General features: G+C 41.2%; 1 protein-coding gene across 13 annotated transcripts in view; it reads right to left on the bottom strand.

Moving 5' to 3' along the window:
* Nucleotides 1–20,011, bottom strand: part of HERC1 (HECT and RLD domain containing E3 ubiquitin protein ligase family member 1) — a 218,434-nt gene that overhangs the window by 7,082 nt on the left and 191,341 nt on the right. For all 13 annotated transcript variants that reach the window (XM_065558371.1, XM_065558376.1, XM_065558370.1 and 10 more), the window contains 15 exons: nucleotides 19,625–19,918; nucleotides 18,053–18,118; nucleotides 17,845–17,970; nucleotides 16,796–16,934; nucleotides 16,083–16,264; nucleotides 11,267–11,422; nucleotides 10,502–10,624; nucleotides 9,602–9,704; nucleotides 8,575–8,744; nucleotides 6,835–6,973; nucleotides 6,359–6,528; nucleotides 5,755–5,924; nucleotides 5,083–5,248; nucleotides 4,446–4,522; nucleotides 3,380–3,632 (listed from right to left, as the gene is read on the bottom strand). In XM_065558371.1, coding sequence (XP_065414443.1) covers nucleotides 3,380–3,632; nucleotides 4,446–4,522; nucleotides 5,083–5,248; nucleotides 5,755–5,924; nucleotides 6,359–6,528; nucleotides 6,835–6,973; nucleotides 8,575–8,744; nucleotides 9,602–9,704; nucleotides 10,502–10,624; nucleotides 11,267–11,422; nucleotides 16,083–16,264; nucleotides 16,796–16,934; nucleotides 17,845–17,970; nucleotides 18,053–18,118; nucleotides 19,625–19,918 — 2,334 coding nt within the window. The remainder of the gene's footprint in view (nucleotides 1–3,379; nucleotides 3,633–4,445; nucleotides 4,523–5,082; nucleotides 5,249–5,754; nucleotides 5,925–6,358; nucleotides 6,529–6,834; nucleotides 6,974–8,574; nucleotides 8,745–9,601; nucleotides 9,705–10,501; nucleotides 10,625–11,266; nucleotides 11,423–16,082; nucleotides 16,265–16,795; nucleotides 16,935–17,844; nucleotides 17,971–18,052; nucleotides 18,119–19,624; nucleotides 19,919–20,011) is intronic.

Consider the following 20,011-nt stretch of genomic DNA (forward strand, 5'->3'; position numbering starts at 1 on the left):
AGAGACCATGCGGAACTTCAACTTTACTACGAATTTGTTGAGTCCGCGCAAGTCCAAGATGGGTCGCAGACCTCCTTTGGACTTGGGAATGAGGAAGTAACGGGAATAGAATCCCCTGCCCCTTAACTCCACTGGAACCTCCTCTATGGCCCCCATAGCAAGGAGCGTGGAAACTTCCTGTATAAGAAGTTGCTCGTGAGAAGGGTCCCTGAAGAGGGACGGGGAAGGGGGGGAGGAGGGGGGGATTGAAGAAAACTGGATAGCATATCCCCTGTCCACCGTGCGAAGGACCCAACGGTCCGAAGTTATAAGGGACCAGGCACGGTGGAAATGGGAAAGGCGATCCCGAAAGGAGGGGGTTGGATCCTGGGGGATGACTGGGGCGCCGTCCTCGACCGCACCTTCAAAAGTTCTGCCTGGGGCCTGAAGGTGGTCTAGGTGGCCCCTGGTTCTGACCGGGTTGAGGGCCGGTCCACCTTCGTCTACCACCTCGCCCTCGCCTCCGGGCCGAGTCCTGTCTCTGACGAGGCGGGGGGGGGTAGAAGCGCTGAGGCTGCGGCCTAAATGGCCTGCGCTGAGTGCCCACAACATGCATCCCCAGGGAACGCATGATTGTCCTGGAGTCCTTGAGGCTCTGCAGGCGAGAGTCCGTCTTTTCTGAAAACAACCCTTGTCCTTCGAAGGGCAGATCCTGCAGGGTTTGCTGCAGTTCCTGAGGCAGACCCGAAACCTGGAGCCAGGAGATCCTCCGCATAGCGATACCTGAGGCCAGGGTTCTCGCAGCAGAGTCCGCTATGTCTAAGGAGGCCTGTAAGGAGGTCCGAGCCACCTTCTTACCCTCCTCTACCAGGGCTCCAAACTCCTCCCTGGACTCTTGGGGAACCAACTCCTTGAACTTCCTCATAGAGTTCCAGGAGTTAAAGTTATAGCGGCTCAAGAGCGCCTGCTGGTTAGCCGCTCTAAGTTGCAGCCCTCCGGCTGAGTAAACTTTACGGCCGAACAAATCGAGGCGCTTAGCCTCCTTCGATTTGGGCGCTGCGGCCTGCTGACCGTGGCGCTCCCTTGCGTTCACTGATGCCACCACCAGTGAACACGGCTGGGGGTGGGTATACAAGTACCCGTAGTCTTTGGACGGGACAAAGTATTTCCTTTCCACCCCTCTCGCTGTGGGTGGGATAGAGGCAGGAGTTTGCCATATCGTAGTTGCATTGGCTTGTATCGTGCGGATCAGGGGTAACGCCACCCTCGATGGGGCATCCGCTCCGAGGATATTCACGATGGGGTCCTGCACCTCCACTATCTCCTCCGCCTGCAGGTCCATATTACGGGCCATCCTACGCAGGAGATCCTGGTGAGCCCGAAGATCTATTGGAGGTGGACCTGTGCACGATGTGCCCGCCACTGCCTCATCCGGAGAGGAAGAGGAAGATGCCTCCGGTGGTACAGGATCCAAGGGAGGGTCCTGGTCTCCCTGCTCCTGGGCCGGAGCATCACCTGCGCTTGGGTCCAGGGCGCCAGGTGGTGCGGACACGGAAGCCTCCATGCCCCCTGGCGGAGGCCGAGAGATGGTGGACTCCGGGGCCCTTCTAACGGAGTGACCCGAGCGAGAGGTCGAAGCTATTGGAGCCCCTTGCGCCTGATGGTATGCCCACGGGGTCCAAAACGACCAGTGAGATGGGCCATGAGAATGGTCCTCTGTTATCTCCTGCCAATGGCCTATGTCTTGCTCCTCGGCTTGCCCCTGAGGGGGGTATGCCGATCTCGATAGGTCCTCCGAGGAGCGAGACACCGATCTCGATGGCCATGGCGGTGCCGAGAGAGTCGAGACGATTCCCGTGGGCTGCGGTGCCGCACGGTGCCGGTCCGGAGATGATCTATCTCTACGCGGTGCCGGCGAACGGTGCCGGGACCGCGATCGGTGCCGATGACCTCGTCAGTGCCGGGAGTCGGATCTGGACCTCGACGAGGACCTGGAGTATGCCCGGTGCCGGGAGCGGCCTCTCGACGTCGAGCGTCGGCCGTAGCGGTGCCGAGAACTACGTCTCGACGTTGATCGGTGCCGACGATCATAGCGGTGCCGAGACGTAGAGCGGTGCCGCGATGAAGATCTTGGCCGCGAGTACGACCGGTGCCGAGGTGACATTCGGCGCCGGGACTGCGAGCGGCGTGGGGACCTGCTTCGGGACCTGGACCGGTGCCGAGGTTCCAGCCCTTGCGATGGAGGGCGCATCAAGGCAGGTTTCCCCCTCGACTGGACCGGGCGAGTCAACGGTGCCGTCGGTGCCGGTGGTTGAGGCGGTGCCGGCTCCGTGAGAGCTATTAAGTCTCTCGCCGCCGCGAAGGTCTCTGGAGTCGACGGGAGGCACTGTATCACCGCCGGTCTCGGTGGAGACGCTATCTGCACCGGACTCAACGGCCTCGGCGCCGGAGTCGACGGTGCTGGAGGCACCTGTTTCCGGTGCTCCACCGGCGGACGCGGCTCTAGCCCCGGCACTGGGGGAGCCGGCGTCTTCGGCACGGAGGTCCCCGTCTTATGGGCTTTTTTATGCCCCGGGGATAATGACCGGCGCCGAGGCACTTGCTGTGCTTGCGGTGCCGACGAGGTCCAGTGCCGGGGAGGCTTGTCCGACGCCACTCGCGTGGTCGGCATGGCCAGTGCCGCCTGGGCACTGCGCACCGAGGCGCTAGGTGCCGGGGCCTGACTTGTAGATGGAGCGTCCGGACTAAGTGCCGCCTCCATCAGGAGTTGCCGGAGCCGAAAGTCCCGCTCCTTCTTGGTCCTTGGTCTGAAGGCCTTACAGATCTTGCACTTATCTGTTTGATGGGACTCTCCCAGGCACTTCAGACAGGAGTCGTGTGGGTCGCTCATGGGCATAGGCTTAGCGCAGGAGGCGCACTGCTTGAAGCCGGGAGCGTTGGGCATGAGCCCGGCCCCGCGGCCGGGGGAGAAAGGGGGAGACGACCCCCTTAATCCCCTGAACTAGTAAAACAACTAGAACAACTTTTAAAAACTATTTAACTATTTAACTATAAACACTAGAACTATAACTATAACTATAACTGCGAATAACTAACTAAGCTAGGGAGAGTGGAGAACAGCTATGCCGCGCTCCACAGTTCCAATGACCGTCAGGGGCGGTAAGAAGGAACTGAGGGGGCGCCGGGTCGGCTGGGGTATATATTCAGCGCCATGAAGGCGCCACTCTAGGGGGCTCCACAGCCGACCCGCCGGTGTTGCTAGGGTAGAAAATCTTCCGACGATCGTGCACGCGGCGCGCACACACCTAATGGAATGGATATGAGCAAGCACTCGAAGAAGAACAACTGGATTCAGAAGATTTGTGGGGGAGAAGGGAGGAAGCATATTTCCATAGCTTACCTCATGGAAATTCTCTTCAGTAATCCCACTGTCTTCAATGTGAAGAATGCTGTTGAGGGTCTGCACATACAGCAAGTCCACCTCCTCTAAATCTTCCAAAGTAAGTGGGATACAACAAAGTTGCTTCCAAACCATTGGGGCCAAATGAAGATCTAAAGGCTTCTTGGTACGAATCGCCACGCCCATCAGAATGCCTAAGAACTTAAACTGCATCAGATGTTCATCTAAACAGGCTGAAGAGTTAAAAAGAAACCTAAAAGAAAACAGAAACAATGTAAAGGCTTCAATAAAATCAACGTCTCACTTCTTCATATGGCTACAAGTTAAAAGACAGCTATATGTAGGGCAAGATCCCCAAGTTTACCATAGCAGCATTCAGCAAATCTGGAGAAGGGAAGAATAGGTAGATTGATGTTCTCTTTCTGCCCTCTTCCCAAATCCAGAAAGTTGCCAGAGCCAAACTGGCTCCAGCCACAAGCTAGATCAGGGATGCTCAGCCTTTTTCTTTCTGAGGCCCCCCTGCATAATATAAGAACTCCACGGCCCACCTGTGCCACAACAACTGGTTTCTGCATATAAAAGCCAGGGCTGGTGTTAGGGGGTAGCAAGCAGGGCAACTGCCTGTGGCCCCATGCCACAGGGGCTCCTGAAAAGCTAAGTTGCTCAGGCTTTGGCTTCAGCGCCAGAGTGGTAGGGCTCAGGGACCCAGGCTTCAGCCCCATGCGAGTCTAACGCTGGCCCTGCTTCGAGGACCCCGAAACCTGGACCCCTGGTTGAGAATAACTGAGCTAGAGCACCTTCAGTGTTGCTTTAATTTATGCTCCAGCAAACCTAGCTGCTAGAGCTACCCCTTGGGAACCATTACCTGCAGGCGCAACATGCTCTGGCCTTGCCCCGTCCCTCACCTTGAAATAACCCCTACATAACAAGGGTGAGAAAAAAAAGAGTGCCCAGGATGGAGCAATCAAGAAGCCTCAACATTTGTCAAAACAGCTGTTACAGGAAATTTTTTCTTCCATTTTGTCAGCTAATATCCTGTAATAAGATGAAATGCTGTCCAACTTACCTATCCCTATTGTAGCCTACTTCAGCGGTAGCATTTGGGGAAGGAATAAGCAGGTCTACCACACCAGTTTCAAGTTCCTTAAAAATAAAAATAAAAGTACTTCTTAAACATTATAGTTCAGCACATTGTATTATCTTAATGATAATTTTGCCAGAAGAAGCATTTTGAATTTTTTTTTAGGAAATCAGCACATGGTAAATATTTTTACCATGATAAAACTAGAAGAAAATAACAGAATAATCTAAGAACCAGAAATCTGTGTCTGATTTGTGATGGTATTTTATTTAAATTGATTTTGCTGCATTTCTGAGGCTAGCATAGAATAGCTATGTACATACTATAGTAACAGCATTTAATGGCACCATCAAGAGTTAACATGCTATGCAAGATCTGCTGTCCTCCTCCCACATTGTGGAAGATGCATGGTGGCCCTAGCGTAGCCTCAGAACTGCTGCCACTCGAAGGCATGGCCAAGGAGAAAGATTTCTTTCCTTCACGCAGGTACCAGTGCACACACTAGTACAGAGGCTGGGAATCAGATGAGAAGATTTGGGCCAAAGTGTTGCACAACAGGAAGTGGTCATAGGAATTGAAAAACAACTCACATGCTTTGAGATATTTAAAATATTTGTCATACCTGGCACATTTCTGTAATAGTGTCATCAAACACCCCCCCTGCATCATCAGCCCCTTCTCCAACCAATTTCACTTTCCAGGCACGGGAAGGTAGGCGAAGATCTGAAGCATTCAGCTTTACCACTTGTCTTGCTATTTGTACAAAAATAGGCTTACATTTCCGACCTCTTCAATGAAAAAGAAAGTGACAGAAAATGTAATTCACAGAAAGATCACTTTTGTATACTCTAAAGGCTTGTCTACATAGTAGGGTAATGCGCACTACAGGGGTGATTTCTAAAGCACGCTAAAATGTTGTGTGTTAATTGGTCCAAACAGAGCCTTCGTGGTGCGCACTAGAGGCTCCAGAGTTCACTTTAATGGAAAGCGCATGAGAGAGAGCCTTTGATACATTATAGCAGGGTCTACATAGACCAATTAATGCACACAGAGCCGGCCCCAGGATTTTTCCCGCCCCAAGCAAAAAAAAAAAAAAAAAAAAAAGCCAGAGTGCTGCCCCTTGAAAAGTGCCGCTCCAAGCACATGCTTGGGACGCTGGTGCCTAGAGCCGGCCCTGAATGCACAATATATTAGCATGCTTTAGAAATCACATCCCCATGTATTAACCCACTGTGTGGGTTGACTTAGGGCTTGACATCAAATCTTTCACAAACACAAAGGAGCCAATACTGACCTGGTTGATATTCTTTTTACAGTAATTTGAGGCCCGTAGTTTTTCCCCTGAACCATGGTTTTTCCAATGGAGCGTACCATGGGAAGTGTGTAGACTCTTGGTGCCAATAATGGTCTTAATTGTCCTTGGACTATTCCCCATGTTCCAGCATTGTAATGAGATGTGCTGTTCTGTAATACAACAGCATATGCATAACCATAAAATGCTTTACTTTATTCATATTAATTCCAATATTTCTGGAATAAGAATCTCCATAATTAAATACTACCTGAACTTTCCTCATAATAGTTCAGAAATTGATGAAAATATACAAAAAGAACTACATAAAAAGGGATTTTAGTCTTACCAGAATCTTACAAAAATGTTTCTCACCAATTATAGATGTTAGGCTAATGGGCTTATGACATTAAGACTGAAATGTCAAGATTCACATAAATCACAATTTATTTAAACTATTTTTGGGAGAGATTGATTTATTGAAGTTTTTATTCTACAGACACAAAGACAAGAGAGCACTATTACCAGAATTGGATTTTGGGGGAGTACACTTTGGTGACAGGGCACAAAAATAAATTTGTTAACTCATTTCAAAATAATGTTTTACCTGGTTATTGGGGCTGAGATTAAGTAATCTCCATGAAGAGTACATGAGGTCTGAAAAATGATACAGCAGTCTGAGTCTCGCTCTCACTGTATGAATGCTCACTTCCTTCAGTGCCCCATACTGTGGTGGAATGGCATCAGGTAAACCAAGCTGTAAAGGCACTGACACACCTACCACAGAAAACAAGAAATTATTTCATAAAGTGCCTGATCTTGCTCCTCTTTAAGCTAATGGCAAAATTCCTGTGGGCTACAGTGGAAGCAGTTTTGGGCCTATAGTGAAACAAATTTTAATAGACAAGAAAAGATATTACCTCACCCACCTTGTCTAATAATATCCTGGGACTGACACAGCTACAACAACACTGCATACAAATTTTAATAGGTTCTTGCTGTATTATACTGTATACAGGGACGTGCACTAAAAGCTCATAAAAGCCGAATAAAATAGAATACAAGCAATCATCTATTCTTCACCTGGAGCTCTCGGTGGGACAGGTGGGGCAGTCCAGGCGGCACTGTGACAACGTCCTGCTGAGATCTGTCGAATATTCTTTCCTTGTAGAACAGTTATTAAGGTGGGTTCTCTGACATGGTTGGTATGGCCCAGTCCAAGCTAGCAATTTACAACAGATTTAAAAAAGGATGCATCATGAGGTTCTATTAATAGGACCAAAAATTAGCTTTATTATTTGCAAAATTCTCTAAGCAGAAGTTCAAAAGGAATAGGAGATGAAAACTGGTAAGATGACACTCTCAGCATATGCTGGGAGAGAAAACTTTTACTAGAGAACGTGATATAGCATTTACTAGCTATATTGCTTTAATATATTACACCTATGATTAAAGAAAATAGCTGCCTACATCAGCTAAATCACATTTAATGAATAAAATGACATTTAAATACAAAATGGATAAGCTATTCCACATAATTGTGACCTACATACCTGATAAGCTTTTAGACTGACTAATGGTTTATGATTTGTGACCAACTTTGTACATGGTGTTTTGCAGAATAAAAAAAATATATATATTTTGTGATTCAATGGCTCATAATGACTGTTTAATAATGATTATTATTTGTGTTTTATTATTTCTGTGTTTGCTATTTAAAGTTGGGGGTTTTTTTGGTTTTAATATATAAATTCCCACAATAGGCTTTTAAAATGTATCCTCTGTAAAAGAAAAACATTTATTACATACAGGCCTGTCTTATCTTACGCGGGGGTTCCATTACGCAGTTAGCACGTAAAGCGAAAACGCGTATAGCCAAAACCCCATTGAGTTCAATAGCGGGCAAAATTGCCCGCACTACAGGCATAGTATTAAAATTGTTGTTTTTCTCTTTTTTTTTTGGCCGACCGCGTAAAGTTGAAATCGCGCATGTTAAATGCACGTAAGATGCGAAAGATCTGTATATTAGTTTTTCCTACTAAATCCCATTTGAATTTCAACGTTGTAGTGGAGGACATATAAAACGAACAGTCTTTTAGAATACAGACTATATATTTTTTTAAACCAAACAAATGTTTACCCTGCCATAAAAATACAATACTTTCACTACAGAGGAAGTCCAAGGCTTTTTCTTTAGGGATTAATTCAAAATAGCCTGCTCACCCCAACAATGCTGACGTACCAATCCCTCCACTATCCTCGGAACACCAGTTGCACACACTTCGAGTCTCCTGCTTAAATCTGCAACCCACAAAATGGTCAAAATGCCATCCCATAACCCAAATCCAACAATCCATGAATCTGCAATGGTTTGACAGGTACCACGGGACATTTTTTGGGTCATGGACCAAAACAGACCAATAACTATTGCAACAGACCATGACGACTCGCTGATAATAACTACAGCTGGTCAAAATGTTCAAATTGGCCATTTTTTGTTGGAATTTAGATTTTTCCAAATGGAAAAAAATTGATTAAATTTTTACAGTTTGTTTTCAAGTTTCAAATTGGTTGTAAACGTTTTATGTTTAAAAAATTAGATGAAATTTTGAGAAATTAGTAAAAGTTTCAAAAAATTTGTGACATTTTCACCATGTTTTCAATAATCTCTATTATAACATTTTTAATTTGGGGGAGAGGGGAAAAGTGCCAATACTGCATCGTATTTTTCTTTACTTACTCTTCACTAAAAGATTTCAAGTGCATCTAGGAAGCTGTACTTATTCTTATGAACATCTGAAATAAACATGATATTGTACACACCTGCCCTTCTGAGTTGCTACCCCAGGCATACACATCACCAGATGATGATAAAGCTAGTGTATGCTCTGCTCCTACAGCTATATCTTCAATGAATATTCCTGACAGCACTGGAACTTGCTGTGGTCTGTTGTGATTTCGAGCTCGGCCCTCAGGCAAGCCAATCAGCCGATCTAAAATTGCACAAAAAATTCTCATGTAGTACATAAACACCACAGTCCTTTCTAAGGGCTAATTTTATTATGGGGAGAGAGAGACAGTATTCATGTAAGTGGATACTAATGGCATTGGCTAGAAACAGACCTAGTGGGCACTTATTTCCCTGAAAAGCTTTGTCAGTATCCCTCAGTACTGATCTGAATTTCCTGCTATTTGTGTTGTAAGCCTGATTCAGCCAATCACACCTTTTGGTGCTAGACTGTACAGTGATTTTGTGATTAAGGTTGATGTCCACAAGGAGGTAAATGAAGAACATTCAACTAATTTCACTTGAAGCCTAAATTCTATAGATTTCTACACAGCCTCTGTAAGTGCATGGTTAATGACAGTAATTGAACATGGGTACAATCTGTACCTCTGTTCATATCAAATTTAATCAAGATTTAGGAAAAAAATCTGAAAGGTTACAGGTAAATGAGGTTAGTGTTTATATTAAGTTTGTCTTCCCTGAAAAATAAATACACAACTATTAATTTGGATTTTAAGAATGCGTCAAAAAGTAATTTGCTTCAGAAGGTCACATTTACATGAGACTCTAGCACAATCTGTAGAGTAACACTGTATTATGATTTCATATATTTTATATCTAATATTCTTCCTTTTTACTTTTAATGATTATATTAGTGGTTATGCAACAGTGGTGGGAATTATAGACTAATAATTGCCAAGTCTATAAATGATCACTTATGTACTGTATGATTGGGCGGGTATCATATGGTGGGGTCAATAATCTAAAACATTATTGGCTTCTATATAGCTTTAAACGTATGAAAGCCTACAATATAGAAATCCCTCTATATGGGCAACTTACCTTGTCCAAAAGTATATACATGACCATCTTTTGTCAATGCAACAGAAAACTGCGTTCCACAGGCAACTTTCTTTATTCCAATTCCACAAAGAATATCCACTTTCTGAGAATAAGAAAGAAAGAGCTAAATACTGTTCTATGAGTATACATATGGAAAGTAGACAAAAAACTCCTCCATTTCCCCCTCCCCCCAAAAAGTGGTTTATAATTCTCAGAAAGACAATTTGTGTGTTATAGCTATAGTGTGGTTCTTGTATTAAACTTGAATGTATTAAACAAAGACACTAATATCTTGTAAAATGTAATTATATTAACATATTATTCCACGTTAAATGAGTCTGAATGCATCTCTATACTGAGGTAAAAATCTCACTCCTTCAAGCTAGCCTTCAGGTTTCTCCTATTTCTAGAGTTGCAGAAGGGTGGTTGCTATGGTTTATAGAGACCATGGTTGTAATTATTAGTCTCAGGCCTGATCTACACTAACCCCCAATTCGAACTAAGGTACGCAACTTCAGCTACGATGTACCTTAATTCGAACTTACCGCGGTCCAGACGTTTAGTTTAACAGAACAATGGATAATTGCTTGCATGCTAAGCACTCAGGTGGGAATTTTCAATGGAAGTTGGGTGCCTAATTCCCACAGGCTCCTTTGAAAACCCAACCCTCAGATACCAGTGTTGTAAAAATACCAGCTAGTTATTCATGTAACTATACTAGTCAATATATTGCCTTAGTAAAATTTTCAAAAGCAGCTAAGTCCCACTGAAAGTTACTTATGCCTTTTTGAAAATTTACATCATATAAAAAATGAAAACAAAATAAGTTGAAAATTTGCAGACACACACTTACAGACATTAAACAATTATTCAAAGAATAATTTCAGTATGAATTCTAACCTGTGGTGAGGATTTTGCTGTGGAATTTCCCAGACCAAGTTTTCCATAATCTCCATCTCCAAAAGCCCACACCATTGAGCCATCTGTGGACACAACTACAGTATGGTTTAGTCCACAGGCCACCTGGTAAGTGTAATATAGTTTTAATTAGTTTTTCATCAACTTACTGATACAAAAAATAAAAAGCCACATTCTGAAAACAAAATAAAAAAACCTGAAACCCTTTTCTAAACATTTAGAAAAATATGTTAAATGTTAAAAACCTTTGTTTAAAATTTTATACTGATGGTATATAATAGCGTTTATACATTAACACCCTTAAATAACATTCTTTAGACAGTTCTTCCCTCACCTAAACTGTAGAACAGCTTTCAAATTATATATCCTCACTGAAGCTCTTTAAACATTAATTCAGTAATGGTTAGGGCTAAAACAACGAAGACTAATTTTATCACTCTCTTTTTCACAATTCAATGTTTATAAATGTTGTAAAATGGGGACACACCATTGCAGCAAAAGGATCAGATTATTCAATAAAAAATAATGAGAGATTATTATGGTTAGATATTTGAGAGTTCTGAGTGTATTAAAAATGCAGAGGCAGTAAAAACCATCAACAAAAATTATAAAGAGAATTCTTAAACTGACATTACTAAGAATCATATAGCAACTGAACATCCTCAGGCACAACAGTTACTAACAAAATACATTTTGTTACATAATTTGTTACATAATTGCATGTAAGTAATACTAGATAAACCATGCCTGTCCAATCTGATAACCCTCCAGTGCTGTCACTCTTTCAGGAAGTTTCTTGTTGGAAGTGTTTCCTAGACCCAGTCGACCATAGTCACCATTTCCAAATGTAAACAATTTGCCATCCGCGGTCACCACTGCTGAGTGTTTAAAGCCACATGACATCTAGAAGCCAGAATTAATATTAATTTTAAAATGGAATATTAGCACCATAGAATTCAAGAAAGAGGAGAACAGAACTTTCTGAATGCAGACCTAGTCATTCATTACAGTTTAAGAGGATAATTAAAAACTGGACTAACTGAATAAATTAGCTGTTTTACACTCTTCATGTATTTCAATAACAATGTCATAAAACAATTAAAAAGTCTAAATACAGGATGATATGGGGAATTAAAACATAACCAAAGACAGACAGAAGAGTTTTCCCCCCAACCCTCTCAATAATCAGTTTACACACTAAAGGAAGAAGTTTGAGTTCACTTGCTTCAATTTGTACCAGCACACCTAGCTGGGATTCTTATTCATATTTCTGTGATTACGGAATTCTTTAAAAAAGCATGCTAAATGATTTGCCTTGCTTTCCAGTGTTACTTTACCAGGTCAATTATATACTGTGTAAATTCTGTACCCCTGTCTTCTGTTTCCCATCTTAGTCTCAAAAGAATTACTTATAGCAAAGACCTTTGTTTCAATTTTTATTTTAAAATTTCCCAGGAATTTATCAGTGTTAATTACAATGTTTTTTTAAAAAAGGGTGAAAATTGGAGCAAAAAATTAACTTCAGAGTTTTCTGGGTAAATATTGTGGGATGATAGGACAGATAAAAAGCACAGATTTACCTAGTGCAATGTATTGGATTTTCTTAATATAATCAGTATTTTCAGTGGTCCAAAATTTGGATGAGAACTAGTAAAAACCAAATAATAGCTTTTGTAAAAGCCAAGAATTTTTTAAATGAAAATAAGTAAAAACTTAAAATGAAGGGCCTTATCAACAGGGAAGAAAAGAATTCTCTCTCTTGGTAAAGAATTTAGACTCCATTATCCCATGTTTGTCAAATAATGTCACAATTCAGTGCATAAATATGAGATCACCAGGTACACTATGTCTGATAAGTCAGCTCATCTCCTGGTTACACCAAAAATATAAAGATAGAGAAGTTTTCTAATGAACCACACTATGAAACACAAAATGCCTCCCCCTCCGTTTACAATATTATTCCTGCTCATATAAGTATCAACTACTTAAAAATTAATAACTGCCTACATATTACAGCATGTTTGAATGCAGAATGTTTTAAACTTTTATTTGAAATTTGTAAAATGTGCAGTATAAACTACAGGAAATTTATAGTTTTTCCAAAACTAAGCATAAAGTTAAAAAGATGGTATTTTTCTAATGGTATCTTCAGCATAACAGTTCTAAGGCTTGGTCTACACTACCCCCCTAATTCGAACTAAGGTACGCAACTTCAGCTACGTGAATAACGTAGCTGAAGTCGAAGTACCTTAGTTCGAACTTACCTTGGTCCACACTCGGCAGGCAGGCTCCCCCGTCGACTCCGCGGTACTCCTCTCGCCGAGCTGGAGTACCGCAGTCGACGGCAAGCACTTCCGGGTTCGACTTATCGCGTCCAGACTAGACGCGATAAGTCGAACCCAGAACTTCGATTTCCAGCCGTCGAACTAGCTGGTAAGTGTAGCCAAGGCCTTATTTTAGTGATGTAAAACTACAGTAGTAATCATTAGCCAGTCACTATCTCATAGATGCGCAAAATTATTTTATATTGCAAATATACGAAAAATCAATGGTGTCCTATTTGTCCATGGTGAATGCAGACAAAAACAAACTTGTAGTGTTTTAATATTTGAACAGAGATGCAGCTAAGCATGACAATACAGTGGTTGCCTTACAACAATCAACACAGTATGTCAGTCACATTTCAGTCAAACTGAAACTGAACCAAATGATAGTATATATGATGGTAATTGAGATTAAAATTATGTACTGTCAATTATTCAAGACAATATAGATATATTGCACAGTTGAAATCAGCATAAATGCTTGGGCTGCAGTTCCTTAGTATAGAAGAGGGAGCTGCCTCAGTGCATTCTCCACAAAGTGCCCTCAATTTTGGAACCAACTCCCCAACTTGGTCTGAAACAGCCTGAATTTCTTGACCTCCAGGGCATGCTGCAACCTTGTTTATCTACCCAGGGTTTTGAGGAGTGAAGGTCAGAAAAGGGGCTGATATTTGTGTGGCAATAAAAATATTATTGGGATTGTTTTTTATTATATTTGTTATTGTTTGTGTGTGGGTGCAGGCTAGCTGGTGGCTTTGCTTTTAATTTGATTATAGTTTTCATTTTGGTTAAAGACACCAACAGCCAAAGACAGGCACTTTTTTGTATATTGTTACAATGCACATCAGTACCAGTACTGTATTTCACTATTTAAGCGAATTTAGAACTAGTGAAAAAGGCTAGTTTGACATAAGAACGGTCATACTGGATCAGACCAATGATCAGACCAATGAAGTATCCTGTCTTACAACAGTGGTAAGTGCCAGATTCTTCAGAGCGAGTGAACAGAACAGGGCAATTTATATAGTGATTCATCCCTTGCCGTTTAGCCCAGATTCTAGTGGTAAGAGGTTCATGGACACCCAGGGCACGGGATTGCATCCCTGACTGTTTTGGCTAACAGACATTAATGGACCTATCCTCCATGAATTTATCTAATTCTTTTTCAAACCCCTTTATACTTTTGGCCTTCACAACAGTCACAGCAATGAGTTTTGCAGGCTGACTGTGTTGCGTGAAGCAGTACTTCCTTTTGTTTGTATTAAACCTTCTGCTTATTAATTTAATTGGGTGACCCCTGGTTCTTGTGAGGAGGTGTAAGTAACTTTCCCTATTCGCTTTTTCCTTGCACTTTCTCATGATTTTATAGACCACGATCCTATTCCCCCTCAGTTATCTTTTTTCCAAGGTGAACAGTCGTAGTCTTTTACATCTTTCCTTACATGGAAGCTGTTCCATATCCTTAATCATTTTGGTAGCCCTTTTCTGTACTTTTTCCACGCAGTATTCCAGGTGCAGACATAACATGGATTTATACAGTAGCACTATGATATTTTTCATCTTATTATTTATCCATTTCCTAAATGTTCCTAACATTCTGATAGCTGCTGCACAGAGAGCAGAGATCTTTAGAAAACTATCCACGGTGTCTCCAAGATCTCTTCCTTGAGTGATAACAGTTAATTTAGACCCCATCATTTTGTATGTATAATTGGGATTATGTTTTCCCAGTGTGCATTCCTTTGCATTTATCAACACTACCGTTCATCTGCCATTTTGTTGCCCAGTCACCCAGCTTTGTGCAATCCCTTTGTAACTCTTTCACGGTCTGTTTTGGACTTAACTATTTTGAAGAATTTTGTATCGTCTGCAAACTTTGCTTCCTTACTATTTACCCCTTTTTCCAGATCATTTATTAATATGATGAACAGCACTGGTCCCAGTACAGATCCCTGGGAACCCTGCTATTTACCTCTCTCCACTTTGAAAATTGTTTATTCCTACACCTTCTTTCCTATTTTTTAACCAGTTACTGATACATTAGTGGACCTTCCTTCTTATCCCATGACTTTCTTTGCTTAAGAGCTTCTGGTGAGGGACCTTGTCAAAGGCTTTCTGAAAATCCAAGTATACTATATTCACTGGATCACCATTGTCCACATGCCCGGACACTGTTAAATAATTCTAATAGTGTGGCGAGGCATGATTTCCCTTTACAAAAGCTGAATTGCCTCTTTCCAACACATTGTATTCACCTCTGTGTCTGATTCTGTTCTTTACTATAGATTACACCAATTTGCCTGCTACTGAAGTCAGGCTTACCGGCCTGGTAATAGCCAGGATCACCTCTGGAGCCTTTTATAAAAATGGGCATCACATTAGCTATCTGCCAGTCATCTGGTACAGAGGCTGATTTAAGCGGTAAGTTACATACCACAGTTAATAGTAATGCAATTTCATATTTGAGTTCTTTCAGAACTCTTGGCGGTCTGGTCCTGGTGACTTATTACTGTTTAACTTATCAATTTGTTCCAAAACTTCCTCTAGGGACCCCTCAATCTGGAATAGTTCCTCAGAATGGCTCAAGTGTGGGAATCTCCCTCACATCTTCTGCAATGAAGACCAATGGAAAGAATTCACTTAGCTTCTCTGCAACAGCCTTATGTTCTTTGAGCGCTCCGTTAGTGCCCAGCATGCCAGGATTGGGTTTTCTTGGAGTCTGGTTGCTTGGGAATGCTAACCTCCATCTAAGGCTAAATATTGGCAGGTGCCCTAGAGACTGAAAGAGGTGCAGCACAGACAGGAGCAATGGAAGCTTCACCAACACTACTCTACTAGCCCACCTAAACTTTGACACTCTCCCCTCCCCAGCATTGAGAAGATATTTCAGTTTCCATTCTCATTCAAATTTTCAGTCTTCCTGAGACTATCAACAATACAAACAAGAAAGCCAATTAGCGTGAAATGCAATGGTGAGTTTTGTGCTGTTGACACTCTTAGCTGGGAACTTGACTGAAACCACGACTCATTTCACATTGGCCAGAGAACCATGAGCTGATGATGACTTTTATTCATTACTTACCTATGCTGAATTAAATTTTGTGACATTGAAGAGAAAGGCTCCACATCCCACAGTCCCTGTGTGAGCAATCCATTTGCCCACCAGCATTTATTAATGAACCCTAGCAGCAACTATCATGTCTACATTTAATAGATGAATAATAAATTTGTTCTTGAACCTGTGCCACTTCTTCTCCTTGTAAGGCCTCTATTTGCCTGGGTCTGCGCTGTCTGTCACTGTTCCCATGGCCCAGTTTACCATAATCTCCATCTCCCCAGCTAAAGACCTCACCACTTTCTGTCAAAGCCATGGAATGTCCATCAGATCCACAAGAGGTCACTAGCTGTGTTACAACAAAACCTTTAACAAAATGAAAAACAAAATCACAATAAGTTAGAAATATAAATACAATTATTTTGCATTGTACAAGATAGTCTATAATAATAACAATGACAAGCTTGTGAATGGAATCCGCTCTGTATATACAAGCCTGTATAAAGTCTTCCTTTTCCTTTAAGATATAACTTATGCTTGAACTGCTGCAATAACAAATATTATGTTATTAATAATTATCTAATTCTACTGTGATAGTCTATTAAGTTAGTTTAGGTGTTCAGTTACATAAATGTATTTCCTTTTTCAGTCTTACTTAAAATGATAAATAATAAGAGTTTAAAAACATTAAGTACAGCTTGAATAAATGCATCAAAAGAGACTTTAACATATGGTTTATTTGTTCAAATTAACATGAATATAAGATCTTTATTAAAGAGAGTAAATTATTTTATTCAGTAAATCTGTGTAAAGACTTAGACAATTGTCCTTTTAGTTTTTGAAATGCGAACTTCTGCCTCCTAATAGAACAACTCAAAAAAATTAAGACAATTTTACCTTGAAGTGCTGAAATAACAGTTAACACATGAAGGTCATCAGAATTTCCTTGTCCCAATCTGCCATAACTCCCTTCTCCACAAGCCAAAACTGTACCGTTAGCTTGAATGACAAAAGTACAGTTCTGACCACAAATAACCTGGTTAAAGAAAGAAATCAGTTTTTTTTAATGCAATTACATCACAAACCATGAACCAAAATGTGCTAACTTTGTCTTTATTCATAACCTGAATTGGGACTACAAAGCTGAAAACAACAGGTTTGGGACAACTACCAACATATTTCTTAGTTTAATCACTTAACTGTTACTTAACTTATTCCGAATTTAGCAGAAAAATATGTTTTAAACTAAGGGGGTTTTACCACGTAATCACATTACAATAAAATTCCTTCATTCAGTGTTTTGGGTGAAGCTGGCCCCTGGAGATCTAAAAATGGCACCACACACAAAGAGCTCTCTTCATGATCTAGCTACAAAGACTTTCCCTTTCATTGCAAAACTATTTGGTCTGGTAGCATGTTCTTCAGTGAGATTCTCAATGTATTTCTTGCAGCAATTTGGCGGTCGCATTATCTCATCCTATGCTCCAGCATTACGTTATTTCAGAAAGCAATCTTGCAATATGGATTACACCTCTACCTCGATATAACTCTGTCCTCGGGAGCCAAAAAATCTTATCGCGTTATAGGTGAAACCGCATTATATCGAACTTGCTTTGATCCACCGGCGTGCGCAGCCCCGCTCCCCCGGAGCACTACTTTACCGCGTTATATCCGAATTCGTGTTCTATCGGGTCGCGTTATATCAGGATAGATGTGTATTCAAAACCGTGCAAATATTTTTTTACATTGTACTCACTCTAATCCTAAGAAATGATTTTGCCAGTTTTGAACAGTTTCTTGGTGTGAATTTGGCAAAAACTAGAGCAAACCAATTTCGGGGTATAGCACCGAGTCCGAAAGGGATATTGATAGATATTTTGTAACTAACAACTGAAAATAAGGCAATTTGTGAAGAATAAAATGTAAATCTCTCCTAACACTGTTACCTGTTGAGCCTGTGAGAATGAAGGTGCTGCTACTGGTATCATGACATTTCTACCAGCTTCTGCTAGCTGCCCATGGCGCCCTGCTCCCCATAGATACACATCACATTTGCCACCAAGGTGCCAATCCTATGAAACAGCATAAAGGAGCACTTGAGAATTATATTGATAATTTTAGAATTTTAAATTTAAAATAATCAATTTTACTAACCTCAGGCCTTGATGTTGCCCAGGACATAATCTGCTCATCCATACCATTAATCCATTTACTGTTATCCTAAATGATTAAAAACAGATATATTAGGGTCAGCCCACCACAAGTACATTATTCTTTCAGTTAATAATCTTGATTTCCCTTCAAATAGTCACTTGGAAATGGCAAGCCTTTTCCTAGATGAAAAACTATTATCTGGGTCTATTACTGAACAACCAACTGCTTTTGAACATAAATGTAAAATAGTTTTAACTGTGACTAAAGCAAAATTTATGTACAAATTATTTTTATAAATTAATTCATATTCAATATTACTCATGTAAACTTGAATGTATCATTTTTCTCCTTGGGGTAGACCTATTTTTCTTAATACTGGAATCTAACATTTAATATTGTTACCATAAGAAAAAATTCTGACTCATGAGTGTCTAAAACTACTCATGGTAAAAAGGGTTGCTTTTAACTGTTGCAGTGGAAAACAAGCAAAGTGTGCCACTCAAAATAGGCGAGTAAAGGAAGATGTGACAATGGGTTCAAGAGATGTATAGAAACATAAAATCTGCCATGCACATTTGGACCAACAACCTGCCAAGTCTAATAGCATGCATCTTGCACTGGCATATGCCCAATGCTTCAGAAAAAGGCAAAACCCCATAGTGCTCTTGTACACAGAAGGGAATCCTTCCTGATCACTGTGATAACCTATGTGAGTATTTAAAAATAAAGGACTATGGTATATGTGAGGTCAATAGGTATATAGCAAGGAAAGCAACTAGGAAGAGCCATAGTTATGTTTTCCTCAAAGGGTGCCATGCAGCCTTAATTTTGGGAGTACACAAGTCAAAGTATTTATTTGCAAAATTATACAGACTTACTGATAAAATCTAATAAATACAAAGTTTCCACTTTAGGTTCACCTATCATAGCCCATTATATTGGCATTTGGTAGTGCCAATATAGTTAAAGTGTAGGACTACTCAGAAAAAGTACTTTAAAGATGGCATAATAGGGTGCCATTGCCTTTCAATGACTCCATATAGAATTTACTCTGTCTGCATGTTAAAAAAAATGAATTAATTGTCAGCCCTGCAAGCTCCCCTTGGAATATCATAGTCAAGACAAATTCTCACTGGTTTATGTAACAACAATAGAGGTTCTGCAAATGGAACTTTGTTAATTCTGTTGATTTGTAAACCAACAATTTGTCCAGCTCGCTTTTCTCTGTGTCAACTCTGCAGGTTAGACAATGTAACAAAAACTTACTGTTGTTAGTAAAGCAAGTAGATACGACTCTGAATACACACAGAAGGAGCAGATCTGCTAAACAGGAAGATACCACTTTCACACTATTACTTCTATTACAAACATTTATACGGCATCAATTGCCACATTTTATATCAATTAAAATAAAATCTCTGTACTCTCTTGGTATTTCCATGAAATAAAGCATAACAATTTACTTTTTACAAGCTTTTCAATTTTTTTAGCTAATTTTTACAGATGTTATTGGCACAATATAGTGCATTCTATACATATACTTAATAACTGGCAGAATGCAGTGCATATTACCATTAGAAGTGTAAGCTCATCCTCTGGCACAGGCTCCAGATCTGGAACAGTAAAGGATTCTGGAAACTGTGCTCCTTTGGCCAGAGCTTCAGCAGCTTTTATAGTAGTTGAAAAACATTCTAACCAGGCCCACTCTGTAGGATTCCAAGCTGAGGGATCAGGGAGGCAGTTCTGGTGATGAGGCGGTATTGGTGGATTGCACAAAAGCTGATCGAGGTGAAGCCCCACAGCAAGTGAAGCCAGGCACTGCATATAAGGGCTATGAACAAGCTGATCTCCACAGACCACATGGGGCTAGAGGGAAAAAATGGAAGGTCAACATATGAAGCTAGAGACATACTTTCATCACTTCAGAAACAGTAATTCTTCAAAGCTCTTTCTGTAGAA

This window comes from Chrysemys picta, chromosome 10, assembly GCF_011386835.1.
Source record: "Chrysemys picta bellii isolate R12L10 chromosome 10, ASM1138683v2, whole genome shotgun sequence".
Taxonomy (NCBI): Eukaryota; Metazoa; Chordata; order Testudines; family Emydidae; genus Chrysemys; species Chrysemys picta.